The 21,485-nt window shown below is 38.7% G+C and overlaps 1 protein-coding gene across 1 annotated transcript; it reads right to left on the bottom strand.

Moving 5' to 3' along the window:
* Positions 1-1,030: 1,030 nt before the first annotated feature.
* Positions 1,031-21,398, bottom strand: NSUN2 (NOP2/Sun RNA methyltransferase 2). Its single transcript, XM_048312229.1, has 19 exons — positions 21,175-21,398; positions 20,936-21,093; positions 20,641-20,745; positions 20,426-20,531; positions 19,732-19,803; positions 17,071-17,155; positions 16,075-16,267; positions 15,618-15,692; positions 14,232-14,362; positions 11,077-11,150; positions 7,963-8,093; positions 7,295-7,391; positions 6,024-6,199; positions 5,413-5,505; positions 4,882-5,017; positions 3,571-3,651; positions 3,219-3,357; positions 2,248-2,287; positions 1,031-1,589 (listed from the first exon to the last, which is right to left on the bottom strand). The coding sequence occupies exons 1-19, from the start codon at positions 21,259-21,261 to the stop codon at positions 1,184-1,186; spliced, it is 2,385 nt and encodes a 794-aa protein (XP_048168186.1). The 5' UTR covers positions 21,262-21,398; the 3' UTR covers positions 1,031-1,183.
* Positions 21,399-21,485: the final 87 nt, after the last annotated feature.

The raw sequence follows: 21,485 nt of genomic DNA, 5'->3' as shown, positions 1-21,485 counted from the left end.
GGGCAGACATCAAAAAGTCTTTTGTAGCAAGGTACAGCAAATGGATCCAAGCCACACAAGACTTCATCAATAAAAATACACATGGTAAAATTCCGCTTGACAGGCATAAGAAATATTTGCATCACTGTGGTCCTAGAGGAGGACAATACCTTATAATGCTGGTCACTTTCCTTTCAGACCAATTTGACAAAAGTACACAGTAGGGCTGAAACTAAACCACAAAGGATGGAATTTATAAGGTAAGTTTCTGAGGTAGCCAACTTTTTTTTGTTTCTAAGTCAGATTAAATAAATTGCCCTTTTAGACCTAAATAACCTTTTAAACATCTACTATACAACAACATATATACCACTGTGCTTTTTTTTTTAAACTATTATTTCAGCTATAAACAAGTTATCTTGCAAAAATTATAGATGACTCCCCCTTGAAGAACTGACAGAGGAACAGATGACCACAGCAGATTTGAGTGACGGTCAGACTCTTCCCAGGCGCATTTCAAGACAGAAGTCTGAGGCACGCCCAGCACATCTGAAGATCTAGTTAACAATATTTACTAGCTGGCTCTGTCAAGCAATTTATCACTCTGAAGAACCTCACACATCAGTCTCTGGTAAAATGCATTCTGCTTTTTTTTTTCCAGGGTGCTGCACATGGTTTTATTTTGAATAACCAGGCTGTCAGTCAGATATCCTGTATGTGCATTTGTATGGATACTCACACTGATTCTCTTATCCTTTAAAGAACCTGCAGTTATCAATAATAATCAGACTGGGTGGTAGGTGGGGTAAACAATCATAGGAGAAAAAAGTGTTTTTGGAATCTATGTGCTTTGAATGGAACCCCAGGTTTTACTTCTGAAGGAATTTTTGACCAGTTACACACGTGCAGAGCATTTGTGCATACCATTGTTCCATTAAAAATACGAGCTTTAGATTTTACTGGTGCCTGGTCTGTTGCCAGCAACAGACACAGAAATCCACCAATAAAAGGGAGTTTAAAATGGTAAAAAGAAGACACATTTGAAGAGAAATCTCTTTATAGCTTTCATTTAAAATATAAAATAGGTGAAACTTTAAAAGAGGAACATCCCATTCCAACCAAAATTTTAAAATACAGTTTCATGCTAAAAGCAAAAGTCTGGAAGTCAGCCTCATGGAAGCTGCCAAGCAATACAGAAAGAAACCTAATCTTTCACATTACTGGCATCCGTCTCTCTGCTTTCCTGGCTTACATGAGCGTTGGCATTTTTACTAGATTGATCTAAATCCTCAATTTTATTTTCTATTTCCATAGCACTGCTTTCCACAGGACTCTGGGAAGATTCTTCACCTATTTCTGCTTCCATTTTTGTGACTAAATCATGTTCTTTATCTTCCACATCCATTCCTTCCTCTGTTTGTGCCAGTCTGTGTTGAACTTCTTCCTCAGTTTTGTTTTCCACTTCCTCCTCTTTCCTCTTTGCTTTAAACACTTCAACTCCCATCATCCTCAGGTAATGAAGTCTCTCATTCTTGGGCACAAAGGCACGGAGTGAAGTCTTCCCTTGCCAACCACACAGCACTATTGGACACTGAAGATCATGAGGTTTTCTACAAACAAACAATTAAGTTCAGTCAATTATGAGAAAGTTCATCTTCAAAACTTCATTTTATAGCCATATACCTATTCAGTTCTAACACTGAATGCATTTTGTAACTATTCACAGAAGATGGAAGTACATTGTTCTTAACTTCAACATCTACACAGGTACCTGCTTGTCTACAAGCAAGCAAGCAAGCCAAAAAACCAAAACCTCAAAGCTATTAAATTTCTGCAACAAGCAAAATAATTTTCTGTCTCTGGTTTCAAAACTAATACAGGGAACAGCAAGATGAAAGTTTACATTTAAAAAGTTCTCAAGAGTTTTGTCCACAGAAGTTACTTTGTCCACAAAAAGGAACAATAAAATGTAACTTTTCCCATTCCAAATACTGGACTTTACAGGGAAACAAACAAATAAATCACACACAGAGAACTGTGGACCTCTAGCACAACTACCAGCTCTCCTTTATGAAGCTAAATTCTACACTTGTTTTAAGAATTCACAGACAAGACAGCTTCTCTCCTTGTCATATTCTCTGTATCCTCTCTGGCTTTACTGTTTCCCTCACTGCATCTCTAGGCCTCTACTTCTGTTTTTGCGGAGTGAAAATAAATTCTTGTCCAGGTCTTAAAAGTGCATAGATAGAAAGCAACACATCTACTTACTCAGGGTCTGGGTCGTACTTCAGAACTATACTTCCCATCGCTACAGGGAAGGGGAACAAAAACAAAACAGATGTGTTACTTGGTACGATGATAAAATGATTGTAATCTGAAAATGCTCAAGAAAACAAGTTTTCAGACAACCACAGAGCATGACATGGCTAGAGTTATCTACATCAGTACACTGAACTATACACAATACCAGATTTTATTCCCTTTCTTTTCAAACCAAAGTATTTATACAGTTACAGAAGCAATTGCCAATTCTGCCTCCTCCAAAATCCCAAACAAACAAGTTAAAATACAAAACCCACACAGTGGATTAATTTACTCAGTGAATCTAGCAAGGAACTTTTACTCAATTAAAAACAACATAAGAGCATGCCAGCCCAAACTTTGTAACATTTTCTTCTTCTCATTTTCTCTCATCAAACATGGAAGTACAAGGATCAGCAATGAGTTGGAAATAAAACAATAACAGAAGGCTGAAAACCAATTTTCATTTCTTGAAGCATCCAGTGTAGAGGAAATAAAAGTTTAATATGAGTAGACATTGCTCCCCATATTTAAGAAAATCAAATCTGAGTAAGTCATACATAAGCTCATGAGAAGCAATTGCAGATGACAAACAAACAGTTTCAGCTGGAGCACTAACAGGCAGAAAAACCAAAAGCGTATATAAAATCTATGTTCATCAGATATTTTAAACGCTGCCTCACAGCACTGCTTTGCAGGAGTCATAAGTTTGGCAACTCCTCTGTTCTCTAAAGCTCAAAACCTTAAAGGCTGCAATCAGAAAGGACTACAGTATCTAGCAGCACACTGGCTTTCAGTAATGCTTACTTACCTAACAACTATATTTAAGATAAATTTAGTCAAAATTTTTAGCAAACACTGTTTATGTTACAGGACTTTCATAGTCTTCTGTGTAAAGTATAAAAATAATTTTGTGACAGCAAAATTAGCAGGCTTACCCATGTCTTTGACTTTCTTCTGTGTTTCACTGCTAAATTTACTTAAGAATGGATTTTCCTGGGTTAGCAAAATTTTGACATCTTCTATGCAGACATTTATAATCCTTGCATGAATGAACGGGTACAGAGTATAAATCCCCTGTTTAATAAATAAACACAATTATTTCAAAATTTAACCGTTACTTTCTGAAGGAAAAATGTTAAAAACCTAATACCAGAAAACAATTTTCACATTTTAAACCATACGAAAATGTAAATTACCATTAATCTGACAAAGTTAATACCAGCTGTTTTATAGGCTCTCGAAGAAACCTAAAGCACCTCCTTTGAAAACACAGTGCTATGCAATTACCTCTTGTGCTAATCTGAATGCACATCCAAACTGTTCACCATCACTGTTGCGAGACCAGACTTTTATCCCTGTGTTAATAACCTGCAAACAGCAAAGCCAAGAAGCATCAGTAGGGAGTATAAATTCTAAATTACCCCTCTGAACTTGTTTTTTCCTCAACTCTTCGACTAAAAGTTCATTCGCACTGGACACTGAATTAATGTGAAAATTCATCCAAGGGAAAAAGGAACTCCTGCTATAAAAATGTGGTGCTCTCTCAACATAAAATGCCTTTTACTTCTTTCCATATTGAAAACTGAACAGTGTGAGGAAGTGGCAGTCTTAAAATGAGGGCAACAAATTATGAATATCTAATTTTAACTTTAGTTTGAGTAAGAATTTTCTGTGTGATTCTGGGAAAGTCAGTCAAAGACAGGATTTCAAAAATGTACAAGTGATTAATTATTTGGACACTATATCTGTCCTCTGTGGTACTCAAAGTCTCACTACCTAATATAATGCACAAATTTCTTAAACTTTTGTCAATTATTTAGCCATTTCCTGCATGGGGGATAAAAGAATAATTATTTATCCATCCCAAAGATCTGTTGCAAAGATATACTGAATATCCTCAAAAATTTTCAAGATTTGACTGGACAAGGCCCCAGGATGTATCTGATCCAGCTTTGAAGTCAGCTCTGTTTGCTGTAGGAAGGAAGCTGGACTAGATAACCTCGTTCCAACCAAAATTACACAATGACTTTTGAGACAAATCTTTAACATTTGCAAGACATTTTCCATAGGGAATCATATTTAAAAAAAAAAAATTCTCTTTTAATTCATGAAAACTACTTATTATCTCACAATCATTCACCTTAACAAACTTCCAAAACGTTAAGTTGTTAAAATTACTTTGAAACAACGTCTCTATGTAACATAGCCAGTAAATAATTCAGCTGAACTTATCTTTTTGGTAGGCTTTCAAAGCTCTTAATACTTTCATAATTAAGGGGCTTATAAATACAACAGTGTCAATGTAAACTTGTAAAGTTACCTGAAGACTACATAAAAATGCTGGCACACACACAGCAGTTACATATTCCCTCTCTCTACTTTTTTCTTTCATCCACCAAAAATACACTGATTTTCATCTCAGAGACTGTTCTTTTCCTCTCAGAGTCAACTTTTCATCTCTAACACAGGAGGGACAGAGAGGAAAACATTAATCCAGACTTAAAAAAACAAAAAAAGCCTGTCAGAGGGCTAATCCTCTATGTAAACAGTACATCTGGCAAGTTCAAGGAGATATCCATTGATGCTTATGAACCATACCTTCATCTTCTCACTATTGTTCAGAAGCACATTCCTTAGCTCCTTAGAAACCATGTACAGCTGCCTCTTTTTTCCTTCTTGAGTTCGAGTCAGTAAATTCGTCTTGGGAAATGATGGGTCCAATGCGTAAAACTTCCTGTGGCCATAATACTTGTTTTGATTAACTGAGCAATAAAATCACATACTCAAAATGCATGGGTTAGCCCATTTCCTCCAGCTATCTCTGTAAACACTTAGCACTTTGGCTTCAGAACACAAAGATTAGACTTTCTAAGCTGCATGACATCAGAAAAGACAAGCTGTTATAGACACTGAGACACACTGGAAAATTTCCAGTGCAAACTCTAGTTGGCTATTTTTACTGAAGTATTTCAGTGTTGAGGAGAGGGGGGCCCTGGTGCAAAGTCAGGCAAAAACCCTTATACAAGACCAACGAGACCCATCTTTTGTGACGAACTGAACTTGAACTACTAATATTCCTGAACTAATAGGAATCTTACTGCCAAAACAGAAACTTTTTTTTTTTCTTACTGGATAGGAAGGAACAGTGGATCATCTTCAGGGAGAAACACAAAAGGGTCTTCTTTAAAACCAAACAACTTCATTTTTTTAGATGGTGGTGGTCTAAAAAGAAAGTAACATTGCACTGTCAATTTCAGTAACAGTACTTGGAATAAAATCAGTATATTCAGTTCATTTAGTCAACACTTGGCTTATTGTAACAACAGTATGGCAAACAGAATACTGGCATTTTCTTGTGCTTCAGTAACACTACACACAATTTAACTTGTTAAAATGAGGATGTGAAGCAGTGCTTTGAAACAGAACTCACAAAAACAAGTAAACAGAGATTTCTGACGGAGTGCTTGTGAAGACAATAAAGATCTTCCAAACGTTAACTTCTGAAAGTATTTTTTCTCTGTAATAGAGAAGAAAGTACTAACAGACTTTACGAATGCTAGTAAGAAAACTGGCTATTTTCCAAACTTGCTGAACGAAAGACAGACAAGACAGAAAACATGGAAATGCAAAACAACTGAATGAATTCATTAGTTTTTCTTGATCGACTTCTAAATAACAAAAGAACTACAGAATACTCAGCAATTACTGTCACAGGACAAATACTTAGATGTGGTCCTTACCCGCATACTCCTTCCTTTTTGCTCTGCTCAGTGTCCGCATTCTGCAATTCTTGCATTTTCTTAGACTCTTCATTTTCAGCAAGTGTTGGTTCTTCAATAATACAGTCAGAACCATTATCTGAATTAGCTGCTGTCACTTCAGTATCCCCTGTTCTTTGTGGTAATTTCTGATGAACCTGTTTGAAATTACAGTATTTTCAAAAAGGCAGAAGTGGTGTCCAACTTGTAACAGAAGGCACCTATGTGCTTAATTCTTGTCAACTTGTATACAAGTGCTTAAACAGATCCATTCAGGGGGTTAATCTGATTACTAGATCAAGATACCACTACAAATTGCATTTACCTCTAGTACTGATCCGGACAGTTTCGTACCAACTGTCCAAGAAAGGTATTTTTGTACTATCTACAAAATCATGTTCAAGCACTCAGAGAAGACTATTTTAAAACAGGATCTGCTGTTTTCTTCCTAACACTCAAAGTGACACACATCCTGCTGCTGTACACCTTCTGTAAGAGTGCTACGATGTTCAGCTTAGAACAGCACAAACTATTTGGAGGGTGCTTCCTTCTGAATAAATGCTTCTTCCCTACTGCCACAAAAATTTTACTCATAAATAGTTCTAATGAAGCAAATAAAATAAACACCTAAAAGGGATTCACACAAGAAGTTTTTCTTATGGACATGACAATCTAAGAGATCAAATAAATCACATCAACTTAAAATCCTGTTGCCAGGATTTTAAAGACAATTGACAACAAATGGATTAAAGGCAGATGGCTGAAGCTGCTGCTCCAAACAGTTTTACATCCATTCCCCGTGCTGCTGATCTGCTAATCTGCTAGTGAATCACTCCTGAGCAACCAGCCACAGAGCAAGATAAACTCAAATCAGAATTAGCTTACAACACAGCAGAAAAAAGCCTTTAGGAGGGGACCACACACAGCTGAAGGAAGTGACAGCTTTAGCTATCCAATATAATCTGCTTCTGTAATTCTTCCAAAGCCTTAATTTTAGGGTCAAGATTTATCTTGTTATTTTACTATAATTTCAAAATCCCCTTTCTTTTTTTTTCTTTATTCTATTTCAAAAGTTGTCATGGTTTTTTTCTTAAGTGCTTCATGGATTTAGGAATTTATTTTTAATTGACAAACAACTGTAACTGAAGGGCAGATACAGAACAGTTACACTATGTCTATTATGTGCAAACTTGAAAAAAAATTCCTGAAACATTATTAGTAATTAACATTTTAGATAATTTAAAAGAAGTTACCTTAGGCTGACGTTTATTCCATGGCATTGGAGACTTTTTTATCAACACAGCCACAAAGAAGCCACCTGTGTTCTGGTGATGTGGCAATATCCTAAGACTAGAGAGAAAAGAAAAAAAATGTTGCTGCATATTCATAGCTGCATTTGGACTCTCACAAAATGCTAGAAGGCCCATATTTATATTTACTTTCAGGATAAGTATTCGTAGTAGGATTGTGCAGATTTAATTTATCAAACTAGAAACAGGATCTAAAATAGAGCAATTTGACAAAAAGACTTGCATCAATGCGACATGTTCATTTCACCATTCCCATCTGAGCTTTAATGACTCATTTCTAAACAATATTTTTAGGATAGCTATGGAAAGCCTTTAATAGCAAGTCACACTGTTAAACTGTTAAAAGTTTTACATACTTTTTCAGTAATTTTGACTGTTTATCTCTATTGGATGCAAAGAATTTGACCTTTTCATGTGGGTATTTATTCCTCTTACACAACTTGCAGTAATTTCTCCTGATTCACTGGAGTTTAAATATTGTGCCCTGGCATTACATATGAAGCAATCAAAATATACTCAGACCTACACATTCCTATTCTGATCTAATTATAATTTGCCCACAACCACACGTTACATCAAATCCTCATAAGATCTACTCTGGAAAAACTTACCAGCGCTCCAGATTCATTGCCTTTAGCTTCTCTTCATCCTTCACTGGAAACATAGTAGGACGTATTTGTGTTTGTCTATTTGAAGGCACATCTTTCCACTCTTCAAACCACTGCCCATCTTTCAGCATCACCTTCAAAGGAATAAATATAAATACTATGAAGAACTGAGGTCACCATTTTACAAGTTTTAATTAAAATATTTGCAAACCAAGGCTCAGACACCAAAAAGAGAACTTATTTCCTTGTACAGAAAATTAAGTTCTTTAAAGCGTATTGTTTCCTTGCGCATTGTACGTGTGCACTTCAGTGTAGGAGATTCTTGCCAGCTGCAGCTCTTTGCTGCAAAAAGCATGCAGTCAAAGCGCAGACTGGTGCTGAACCAACTACAAAGATCTCTGGTAACTGCTAAAACATATAAACCACCAAAATCCAGTGGAAGGACAGTGGAGAAATTTTTAAGAAGACTGGTGAGCCATCAGATTTAGGATACACTACTCCTTTTTTTCCATGAGACTGGCTGTGAAACATTCTGCTATAGGCAGCTTCCAAGCAGTATACAAAGGAATATAGGATAGCAGTATACAAAGGAAAAGAGCTACTGCAGTATAGTAAAGATCAGAACTGAGGAATCTCAATTTCATTACACAAGAAACATGCAAGAGTGCAACACAACAGCTTGGTAGGCAGAAAGCCGCACGACAGGGGCATATACAGCTCACTGACAGAGATGCTTTTGTGGAGAGTTGCTGAAGAACCATGTCCCCATGAATTTTATAGCTTCTCTACCTTTACTCAGAACTCAGAACATATTTATAGATCTGCTCTAAGACACTGTGTAGACATAACATCACCTCAGTCTGGCTAAGGGTCAAAGCTTTTGATGGACTCTTAAGATACAAGCAAAAGGTTAGAGCCACAACTCTTATAGGAAGGCATTCTCAATGCTCTTCAATCAAGAATACCAAAGTGAAAAAATAAGCCAGGGAAAATTTGACTTCAGAGCTCTAGATGCCTGGTTTTGTACTGAATGCTAAAGCTGGAAGAAAAGTCCCAAATGGGGGTGTACAGGGCAAATCCATAAAATTAATCACTGAAATGAAGGCCCATTTTTGTTGTTAAGGCAAAAAAGTAAAGAAGTTGCACTAATGGCAACTTCAGGACTGGCAAGTATGATGAAGTGATTTCATGCATCTCACTGTGATTGTCTTGAAAGTTTAATCAAGTGTTCTAGTGGAAACTGAAATGTAACATTTATCTGGAACACAGATTTCAGTATCATGAAGTCTGGCACTTCTCAGCCACGGATCAAATCACACATTGTGCTTTTCCACATTTCCTGAAATAGAAATTACTGTACTTACAGGATTAGTATTTCAAGTCAAAATATGCTACATTTCATAGTGCTAGATGGAGACAAGACAGACTGTACTTCTGAACTGCTCTTCTTTGGAAGTCATGACTCAAGCTTGAGCAAAACCAACAATAGGAGTGATAAATAACTGAAGCCTAAAAAAAATCTAGAACTATTTTGGTTTTACCATAACAACTGCCAAGCAGCCCTGTGCTGTTCAGTTTTGGTTTACCAGCCTAACTGGTAGGCTGGTGTGACTGGTAGAATGACAAAGCACCAAAGAACATGCTGAACTCTCTTCTATTGCACTTTTACTGACCACCTGTGAGGGCAGAAGGAAGAGTAAAAGTGTTGCAGAAGCAGATGACCAAATCTACAGCTAAAAAGGTGTCTTCCTGCAAGCCCAAAACAATTCACTGGAGTTCACTCAACATCTGGCATAAGGAGGGAATACAGAATGCTATTTCCAGGCACCCAAATGTCCCTTGAATGAAACCTTATTTCTGTTTTTGCTGTTTCCAGAGATTTACAGTCAACTGATGCTTGGGAATATTCAATATAATCAGTTACATAGCTCCCAGAAAACAAATGTTGTACCAGGGAACAAGTAAACAGGAACACCAAGTAAAAACAGCACCAAAGCAAGCAAATACATCCACAATGACATGCTAGCCAGTGAGGCCTGAAAATACACAGTAGCAGCAAATAAGAGCTGAAGCAAGTCTGGCAAACTTTCAACACATTTTGTCAAACTAGTTTTTAAAACCTGTTAGGGAGATTTATATTTCAACTGCAAACAGAGAAATAGATGCTACAGGGAATACAATATACTCTTAGTGATCATTATATAAATATATATCTAGTGGCTTTATGGAGTACCAAAAAAAGGTAAAATTAAGATCACAGAGCCACAGTTATGCATTTTACATTTATTCTTCAGGTACAAGCATAAAGAGTAAACCTTAGGAACTGTAAGAAGAAAGAAATCAGCTAGTTTCTAAGCTGAATTTCCAGTGGCAGAACATAAACAGATCTTTATTCCCTGCATCTCGTTCATTAGCCTGCACACAGGCATAAACCTGTCTGCCATTGAAGAGATTAGTGAGATGGTAAGACAGAACCACCACTGGCATTGCAAAGGCACCCACTCATAATTAAAATTTAATCAGTTTCTTTCCCTCCTACTAGGATGGCCTTCTACTTTTCTTGACTCTACTCATAACAAGAAGATGAAGCAGCTTTGGGTTTTTTTGCCCCTCCCTACTAGTTTGTTTCCAGAACTGAAATCACTTAAGGCCTGGAACAAAATACAGGATTCTATTAATATTCTAGGATTAGTCACAACATTGCAGGTTTTACAGCTTATTTGCAGAAACAGTTTCACAGCTTTCACTTTCAAATGATTCAAATGGACCAGCTGAAGAAATGCAGAATCTAACATTCACAGACTGTAAAGACAGAGATGGATGAATAACATAAAGTGGCTGAAATCATGTTGCCATCTACAGGCCACATACACACAACAGAAAAGGGAATTGTACCAAGAAAGTATAGGAGACAGAGGAAAGACACCTAGAGGTAAGAGGAGAGGAGCCAAGAACTTCCCTCCACAAAGACCTTCAGCTTAGCTCTCTCCCCTAAACATCAAATCACTGCCATTAATCCAGCTCAACCTAATGCTCTGAAATGTTACACTTCTGAATTTCCCTTATTTAATACTCTACCACAGACCAAAAACTTCACAAAAATATCAGGATGAATACCTTCCATTTTGTAATTCCTGGCATCCTCTTCAAACCTGGTAACTCAGAAGAGACATCAGCAAGTTCTAAGGCACCTGAAATCCCAAGAATATAAACGATCTTGAAAACAGAGTTCAAGAGTTGTGTTGCCAATTAACTTTTACAAAAATAGTTTTCCTTAAAGTTTTAAGACTGTTTTAAGAATACTACTTTTTAAAACTTCCAAGAAATTATATATACGTATATTATATATACAACTTCTACCATGCACATTAACAAAGAAGCTGAGAAGAACTGGTAATAATAACTACATAAGTTGCAATCTAGAAATTAACCAAAACGTAACAGTTAGATATTTTTTGTAGCAGCTGCAGAGTAATATTCTACGACCTGTATCATAAAACATCAATGTTCTAAGCAATGCAATCACTGAAGTTTTTATTCTCATTTAGTTAGTATTTGGATTTACTACACTGATTAAGTATTTTTCAGGGAACTACTTTTGGTATAACTAAGCCTTCTGAAATGCCTATGATGTTCTAGTTTCAAGGACTTACAATCTCAATATATTCCAGTGAGAGAGGAAAGAGAATTTGTTATTTTTTAACTGGAAAGGAAAATTCCAAACTATTTAACACTAACAGGACAAAAGACTCTATGCTTAAAATATGACAAGTTACTACAAGAAACAACAACAGAGTATAGTTTAATCTACTGAAGAAAAGCTTTAAGCTGTCCAAACTCAAGAAAGAATGATACAAAAATTTACTGTTTAAATAGGTGATCTCCCTAGAGAAGAATAACTTCTAACATTGCTTTTCAGCGATTCTGAATACTTAAGTTATATAACAGTCAGGTAGGCTTTTCCTGATGTTGTACACAATTTATCAACCTGTTCTACATGACTATAACCATTTACTCTTACAGTGACAGCTTAAGCAAGTCTTTTAAATAAATGAAAAGGTGATGTATGAATTCATAGACAAATTCAAAAATGACATCTCAAATGTGATTACACTTGATGTTTTGCATCCATCCTTTGAATACTCTTGCCTCCCTACAGCATGACTTCAGCTATGTTTCAAGACTACATCAGACTTATCAGGCACTAAAGAGTCTTGTCAGAAGTACTACAATTTCCAGTAGTTGCTACAGGGTACAAAAAGACCTTCTCCCTATTCCTTCATCCCTAAGGAAAAAGCAATCTCTCATCTGTTTCACAAGCAGCAAGACAACACTGTGCTAGAAAGTACCAACAAACCTTCTGAACTGACCTAAACTAATTCTTGAGGTACAATGCCCCTTGCAGACCACTGCACGACCTCTTTACTACTACCTTCTTTAGCTACACCGGTGTTCAAGTTCCAAGGATTAACATGCACTTGCTGGGACACATCATAGCCTCCAAGTAGGCCTCAAAATACCTCCAAGGGCAGAGACTAGATCTGAACATCACAGCCAGTCAAGACCCTTCCTTCAAAGTACTGAATTTGCCCCAGGTGCTGCAATTGCTGGCCTTCACATCCTACTGCTTTTCTGCTCCTATCCCAACTAGTTCTTAATGCTTTCCAATCTTGTAATTGTTAAAATTAATGCTGGCTTAATATGGCCTTAGATAAGCCAAGCATACTATAATTTACTGGAAATGTGTCTATGCCTACCAAAGAAACTACCTCTAAATAAAAATGTCATTTCACAGAATCACAGAATAAGCTGAGTTGAAAGGGACCCACCAGGATCATCAAGTCCAACTTCTGGCCCTGCACAGGATACCCCAAGAGTCACACCATGTGCCTGAGGGTGTTATCCAAACACTTCTTGAACTCTGTCAGGCTGGTGCTGTGACCCCTTCCCTGGGGAGCTGTTCCAGTGCCCAAACACCCTCTTGGGGAAGAACATTTTTCTAATATCCAACCTAAACCTCCCCTGACACAGCTTCAGGCCATTCCCTTGGGTCCTGTCATGGTCATCACAGAGAAGAAATCAGTGCCTGCCCCTCCTCTTCCCCTCACAAGGAAGTTGTAACTGCAATGAGGTTCCCCTCAGTCTCCTCTTCTCCAGGCTGAACAGAACAAGTGACCTCAGCCTCATCAGGCTTTTCCTGCAGACCCTTTACCATCTTTGTCGCCCTCCTTTGGACACTCTCTAATAGTTTAGTGTCTTTCTTATATTGCAGTGATTAAAACTGCACACAGGACTTGAGGTGAGGCTGCTGCAGTGCACAGCAGAACGGGAGTAGAAATTAAATAGTCAATTCCTAATTAACCTACAAGCACTTTAGCTCAAGTGCTGTTTCTAAGATGATGAAATTTCATGCATAATTTGGGGCCAGAATAGTTACTGGTACAAAGTAAACATTACACAAAACAGGCTACCAACTTAAAGAGTAAGCGCAGCTCCAGGAGCAATAGAGTTGCTTCTGCTCTGTAAAAGGCTCAACTTAAAAGTCTGTGGAACTTTTCATAACAAATCTAATTAGATGTTTCCAAATTTCAGGTTATTGATTCAGAAAAAACAGTACACACCAGCTACGAAATGGGCTACTAAACCCTATCACAAAGTGATGCAGTGCAGCTTCCCAGCTCATCTCAATTTTTCCACCTCTTGTAATGTCAGCCTTCAAATGCAAGTGAAAAATGCAAAAAACCCCATGAGTTACAACACCTTAAAACTCCAAGCACATCAAAATGTAGGTCAAAGGATTCTAAAGGTATCAGTGGCTCCCACCTAATGGTGTACAATTACCTTGCTCTAACTGCTTAACTACACACCGGGCTTTTTACTCCTGTAGTGAACAGCAGCAATGTTCCACACTGAGTTTTCCAAAGGAATTATGAATGTCAGACATGGACTCCAACCAGTGAAAGCAGTTAGTGGGAGCAGGTAACAGAGACTGAATGCCACTGATCTGTAGAAGTGTCCTCTGTATCATTAACACAACTCTTCAGGTTTTGTACTTGCAGCTGATTCACCCATTTCAGAAGACTGCTCATAGCAACATTAATGAAACCCTACTGGTACCAAAAAATTTCCGTAGTTTTGCAAACTAGGAGTGTATTATCCACACCAAGCTTATCACTAGTACCATCATACACGTATCCTTTTTTGGGCTGAAGGGGAAAAAAAAAAAATAAAAAGAAAGGAGTTCCCCACTCTGTTCAAGCTCACATTCTCACCTTGACTCTTTTCCAGCAGAGATGCGATCACAGCTTCATTTTCGATGGGATTCAAGGAACACGTGGAATACACCATTCGCCCACCTTCTGCCAGCTGTTCAACACCACGGGTTGCAATTCTCAACTGCAATCTAACAGAACACTCTTGGTCTAGCCAGCTATCATTCAGGAGCCCAAAAGAAGCTTTACTGCAGACACACAACTGTCCCTGGGCTAAGCCAGCACTTGGGGAGTTCTACAGCTGTCAGCAGTACACAAATTATAGTCAGTGTTAAACTAAGTCAGCTTAGTGCAGTCCATACTGCAGACACACTCACAATGACACCTATTAAATTAAAACAGCAATTAGATCAGGATAACTTTGAACATAACATTCTCTATTTTTTTTTGGTTCTTTCTAGTGCACCATCAATTTTATTATAAAGTACTCAACACTAGAAAAATAACACCCCCAAACATGACTCTTCTCAGAAATCCAGTTAAAATGAGGAGTAATCTGATGATTACAAATATTATGGAAAACACAGCTTAGCTAACAGTGGCTTTCTGAGAAAGGTATCACTGAGTCAGGCCACGAGCTTAGACCGTACCTGCACACTTACAACAAAAATGAAACCTGCAATAATGAATGACTTGCCAAGAAGTCATAGTCAGCTGAGTCACAGCAACCAGTGGCATCTCCAGCTTGTTAAAAATACACAGTAAAATGCTCTGAGATATTTCATCTGTGTTGCAATCACTACATTTTACCATGTACCTGCACACTTTCAACAAAAATGAAACATGCACTAATGAATGACTTGCCAAGAAGTCATAGTCAGCTGAGTCACAGCAACCAATGGCATCTCCAGCTTGTTAAAAATACAGTAAAATGCTCTGAGATATTTCATCTCTGTTGCAATCACTACATTTTACCATGTGCCTGTACTAGGCTAAGTACTCATTCACCATCAGTTTACTTAAATCCATCTCAGGTAACTGGAACCATTTATGTATGATCTCTAGTAGCCTAAAGACTTCAAAATATCACTATTAAATTTTACAACTTAGTGTATTTGCCAACAGTATTTTACCTGCCTAAATGCTAAGAATCCCAACCAAGTGATTTGCTCCATTTTATTAGCTACCCTGTCTAAATCAATTCAATGAATATTTTAATGTCAGGTATTCGTAACAACACAAGCAATTTAGATTCACATGCTCCCCTCCTCACATCTGAAACCCTACATTTCCTCTCAACAGCACTAAGATCTTGATTTGAGAGAAAAATGACTCTTCTTAGTGTCTGCTTTGTCATATATTAATATGCGAATGCATGCGGATGTTAAAGATATAAAAAAAGGAGAGAAAAATGAAAAGTTCAGATGTGTAATAAGCATTTTTTACCCATGGAGCTGCAAACTGTTTTGTGTTGTCCACTTCCTCCACACATCAATGTTCTTCCTCATGGTTCCATCTCCACTGCAACAGAGGTTGAACAGATTTGTATTATTTGCGTGTAAAACTCATTCCATATCCAAGTCATTTATAGCAGCACAAAAATAAGAGTCCCTCTCCCTTGTAACTAGTTCTCCTACACGGTTCTGTTTCCTCACTGTCTTTGTATTTCAGTGTCCTGAGTATAAGGTCAAAATTTGAAGCCCTTCAACTGATCAAATTTAAGGACCACTTGGAATGAAAAAATTCACCTTGATTCCATATCCCCACACTTTAAAGGCATTAGGAAGTTACTACAAACCCTAACTCACTAACCTACTCAAAAGGCACAATTCAGTAACACAAAACATTCAGCACTGCACTTAAAGCACTAAAATCCATGTATTCAAATTTACATGCAAAGTACCTGCAGGGGACGTCACATAAAATCCTGTCATAGAAGAGGATCTCTTTTCTTCCATCAACATCTATTTGTAGGTTAGGAATGCTGGAGGCATCATGATTTACCACCATGATGCATGGACTGTTTAATCTCTTAGCCTGATGAACCAGCAAATAGCAGCGCTTGTTGTCAACATCATTGGCAATTACAAAACCCTCTGGGAACATAAAATAGTGGGAAAATGCTTCACTATTCAACAGCTAAATAATTTTACATAGTTTATTACCCAATCTTCGAGAGTTGCGTAAACTTTTCACTAGAGATTTTTACTTAAAAGACTGCTTATGAATAGAGGAGCCCTTACTGAGCATAAAGTAACTTAAAATATGTTGAAGGTTAATTGAGGTGTCATAGTCACAAGAGTTTTAGCTCCCATCCAGTAGCAGTAAGACACAGTCAAGGGCCCTCCAGCTTTTCAAAGTAAAACCCGTAAACAGAAAAAACCCCCATTGTCACCAAAGAATCCCTGCATCAGCAAATTTTCAGTAGAACACAGAAAGAATCCACACTTTCTACAACTTTACAGTTTCAATAGGCAGTATTTTCTGTGAGCATCTAACCAAAAATAAAGATTCTGAAGCTTACAAAAATGATAAATATCACAATTGCTTTAAGTCTAAAGCAGTTTAATCCAGTGTTTGCAGGATACCATGAAACCACAGAGCCTCATGGGCCACTATCTACTAAATAAACCTGATTTATATACAGAAATTAAGCTCTAATCATATTTTACTGTAGTCTGAACTGTAAAGATACATATAATTCATCTCTCTTTTTCAAGCAAAGGAAGCCCATGATGTTTCAAATCAAAGGGGGGGTACCTTTCATCTCATAAGAACCCCTTTGGGAATTCAATATGTAGTTAAATGCAGTTACTCATCTGTGACATTAAAAACAATCTGCTAAAAGAAAAAGCAGAAATTCCAAGTCACAAAAGTTTTTAAAGTTTTCCAGACTTACTGGGAAAAGGAACATTCATGTCTGCATGCAACATTTCAATGAGCTGTGCAGTCTTAGATCCAGGTGCAGCACACATATCTAGAATCTACAAACATAAGAAAGTAAAAAAAACGTCCTGCCTTGTACTTTTTAAGTACTTGAGAAATCTACTGTGTTCCTATTTAAATTAAGTATTTTTGAATATGCAGAATTACAATTGCTCTGAACACCAATTTGAAAAAACAAAGTACAGTTCTGTTCTTTGTATGCTTTACCTTTGAAGGTCGAAAATATAAAAAGAACTTTAGTTTGTAGGGAACAAAAACATCGGCTGAAATAAAATTTGAAAGAGGAACCTGGATACAGATATGGGGATATGATCTTTTTATCAGCTCACAAGCAATTCCAACTGAAGTTAACTGGAATTTTACATATACACACACACATTAAAGGCAAAGTTATACTCAAGAGCAAGTAGTACTTTTCTTTAAACTATCACTAAATTAATTAGAGACAGCTGTTTATATAGATTCTGTAAAAATAAATTGCTCTCTCTCCTTTCACATTTCCTTTTCAAAAAATGAAGGCAGCATAAACCTCTTGTTTCTCTGTCTTGGAAGAAGCACTTGGGAAGTGTTTGAACTGCCCTGAGTCAGCTGAACAGAACAGCAGAGACACCAACACCTAAACTGATGTTTATTTCTCCCTCCTAGTTTATCACCAGCTTGGATTGTGAGTCACTGGTAGAGTCACTTCCACAGCAAACCAACTGACATCTCACACTGTTCTCTTAAGCAAGGAAGCTTAGAGTCTTTCCTCCTGCCTAGTTAGAGATTTTCAGAAACATATGTCTATCTCCTGGACCTCTGGCTCCAGTAGAAATCAGCAGAGATCGTGCAACAGGATAAAGGATGGGAATGACCCGCTCAGATCCTCATGCAAGCCCATGGCATGAACAAGACTAAACCAGAAGACAGCCCCCAGAGAAACACGAAGACAGCTCCAGAGAGCATGAGCTAAGTGCTGTCATGCAGCAGTGCTAACGCATCATGAAACACACCCTGCAAGATCTGCTGTTTAAAGTCAGAGCTGTGATGCTGCTTTCTGCTTTTGCAGATAATGCAAAAGATGATGAAGAATATACAAGGCTAAGCATGCTCTAAAACTGTCCAGCAAACTGATGGTGAGGGAAAACTAAATTGTGAAAAATAGATTAAAAACGAACACAGTTTTGGAAGTTTGACCATCATTAATTTGATCCTTGTAGAAGATGGAATCAGCATGCTAGCAATGACATACAGAACATGCTGGTTAAGCAAAAGTAACCTGCAATTCTGGTCCTAACAAGCAGCTCATAAGCTAAGGCACTAAGGACTATAAAAGGCTCTAACTGACAAGTCAGGGCATTGTTACATTGTTAAACATTTGCTGTTTTGGCACAAGAGAGGATGAAGAACCTATTCTTAATCTGACTTATGAACAAATTTGTGAAATCTTACTTGCATTTCTGGAAAATGCTGAAATACGTACCCAAATTAACCATTCAATGTAGAACCTCTATATTGCTATCTTGGCATATACAATGTAAGGTGTGTGCAAAAACAGCCCCACAATTTGTGTTTTACATTAAGACGAATGTGTTCACTACGTGTTCAACTCCAGACAAAAATCAAAATACACCTGTGACACATCAGGACTGAGTCTTTCAATCCATTATGCGCTTAAGAGAGATGAGAAGACCTTGCCTCACATAAAACAGCCACAGCTGTCATACACTGGGTTGGGGTGAAAGTAGGACAAAACAAGGTAAAAAGTTATATATGCTAAGTAACATTAATATAAAAACAAGTACATACAAACTAGTCTTTAAAACATATGTCGGAAGTTTGATAAACTAAAAGGTTTAAGATACAGCACGAAAATTTAAGAAAGAAGAAGACAACATGGCTGCTTGAGATAGCAAGGCAACTACCTCATTAACTTAACAGAGAAGAGAGTAACACCGCCTGACAGATTCGGTCTGCAAACAAGCACAGAATATGAAAACATCACAAAAGTTAAAACAGAAAGTTTGCTAGCAGATATCCTCATTCCTATGGCATGCCATAAGAAAATACCATGGGCATTCCTTAGACACTTCAGTTAAAATTAGCACCCTATAGTGTTTAGCCACCACCAGCAGCACGTTTCAGCTCAACCAAAATATTTCATCTAACTGATTTATAGAGTAGAACTTTTCAGCTTCTTCAAAAGGCACAGAGGAGTTAAATCTACCTGGTAGATAATATTATCACTTACACCTTGAAAACTACATCTGTTCACAGTGTGATGGAGTGAGGAAGTTGAAAACAGTCATCCAACTTTAAATGCAGGTTGAAACAAGTATACATAATTCAGATGCAGCTAAACACATTTACACTTTGAAAAATAAGACTGTGCAACTGCTTAAAACCTAAGTGGTTTTTGCAGGGCATTACATACAGCTGAGAAAGCAGATGTTCCTCTGATACTGTGTTTGTGACCTGAACATTAGTTGAGTGCTCCTGTGGATGTGCAGAAAGCATAAACATAACAACACGAAACAGAACCGTGTATCAGCCTTGGCACTCCTGATGTGATCTGTAGTTTAATTAAGCTCATTTCACAGAACAAGCTTTAGTACACATTATATTCTACACTTACCTTATGATGAGGGCTAACATCAAGCAGCAGAGGTGGGATCATACTAACAGCTTCCTGGCGACTGATATTTCCCTTGAAAGGAAAAAAGAAATTAAATTTGGTTTTATTCCATGAAAGAATGCATTTCTTTTGCAATAAAACTTTTAAACTGCTAAAAATAAAACTTCTAAACTGTAAAATAACAAAGCAGTCGGAAACACACTACTATAAACTTAGGATTAAATTTTGTTAGAATTTAGCAAAGAAGAATCACAGTATTTCACCCAACTGTAATTTCTAATAATTGCGTATTTACTCCAATTATATTAATTCTGTAGTTTCTGATCAAAAGAGAGGAGAAACTGGCTCAAATCAAGTGACAAACATCCATCACTTAAGTTGTCATGCACATGCAAGCACTTTTTATCGTATTTAAACATCTGGTTTCTAACAGCAAATGATTATTTTACAGGGGCTCATTTTAGCACCCCCAAACAACAATAAAAAATGCAATTAGTTTAGGAAAAAATTTCTAGCTGCAGTTATGTGCCAGAATCATGGAATGCATCACTGACAGCTGCAACACAAAATCCAGATTCTTCTGAGCTACTCAACTTCTGCAAGAAAAGGTAGAGTCTCCATCTTTCATAATGTATTTCAATACAGCATTACTCAGGATATGCCAGAAAAAAATCAAGATCTATCAAAAACTTACACATTCTGTCTCGCTAACCAGAAACTGATGAAACTTCTCCAGTTGGGGGGACTTGCGTAAGATTTTTCTACTCAAGTTGGTGTGCCAGGCTAACTCTTCAGGATACCTGGGGAAAAAGAGATAGGAAAAGGGCAGAGGCAAAAGAAAGAGACCGATGAGCCATGCTGGATGCCGGGAACATGCAGAATGCCTTATCTCGCCTCCACATCACTCACCAGCTCAGCGACTGCGGCATCTCGACTTTTTGGCCGTCCACCTCCAGGTCCTGCAGCTCTCGGAAGTACTTTTCCTTCAAGCAATGGAGAATCTCCTTGGCGTGGCTGCATGCGAGAGACACCCGGAGAGACACCGTACGGAGAATTACAGAATCACAGGAGGATTTGGGTTGGAAGGAGCCCTAAAGATCGTGCAGTTCCACCCCCCTGCCGTGGGCAGGACACCTCCCGCTGCGCCACGGGCTCTGGCAGCCGCTGTCGGGAGCGCGGCCCCGCGGCAGCCCCCAGCCCGTACCTGCGGTAGCCGGTGATGCGCAGCGTGGCGGGCAGCGGCTCCCGCAGCGCCGCCATGAACGCGTCCCACTCTCCGGCGGGCACGATGCCCAGCTCCCGGTAGTACCGCTCGAACAGCTCGTTCTCCTTCACGATCTCGGGGTAGCCGCCGGCCCAGCCCTGAAGAAAAGCGCCGCTGCCATCAGCTCGACGGCCCCGGCTCTCCCCGCCCCGCTTCACCTCACCCGGCCCGGCTCTCACCGCCTGGTGTTCGCCGCCGCCGCCGCCGCCGCCCCGCTCCTGCTGCTGCTGCTGCTGCCGCCGGCGGTCCCGCGCCCTGCGGCCCATGGCAGCCAGGCGGCGGCCGAGCCGCGCCACCAGCCCCGCCGTGAGGAAGCACGGCTCCCGATCCGCCTCCGCTCCCGTTCCCGTTCCCGACCGGCCGTGAGGGACCGCGCGCCTGCCGCGTGCTCCCGGCGCGCACGCGCAGACCCGCCCTCTCCCGGCGCTGCTTCCCGGCGGAACTTCCCGAGCGCCGGGCGCGGCTCGGCCCCACCCACAACGGGCGGGCG

Source organism: Corvus hawaiiensis, chromosome 1, assembly GCF_020740725.1.
Source record: "Corvus hawaiiensis isolate bCorHaw1 chromosome 1, bCorHaw1.pri.cur, whole genome shotgun sequence".
Taxonomy (NCBI): domain Eukaryota; kingdom Metazoa; phylum Chordata; class Aves; order Passeriformes; family Corvidae; genus Corvus; species Corvus hawaiiensis.
Note: the sequence above shows the minus strand (reverse complement) of the source record. Positions and strands in the feature narration are given on the sequence as shown.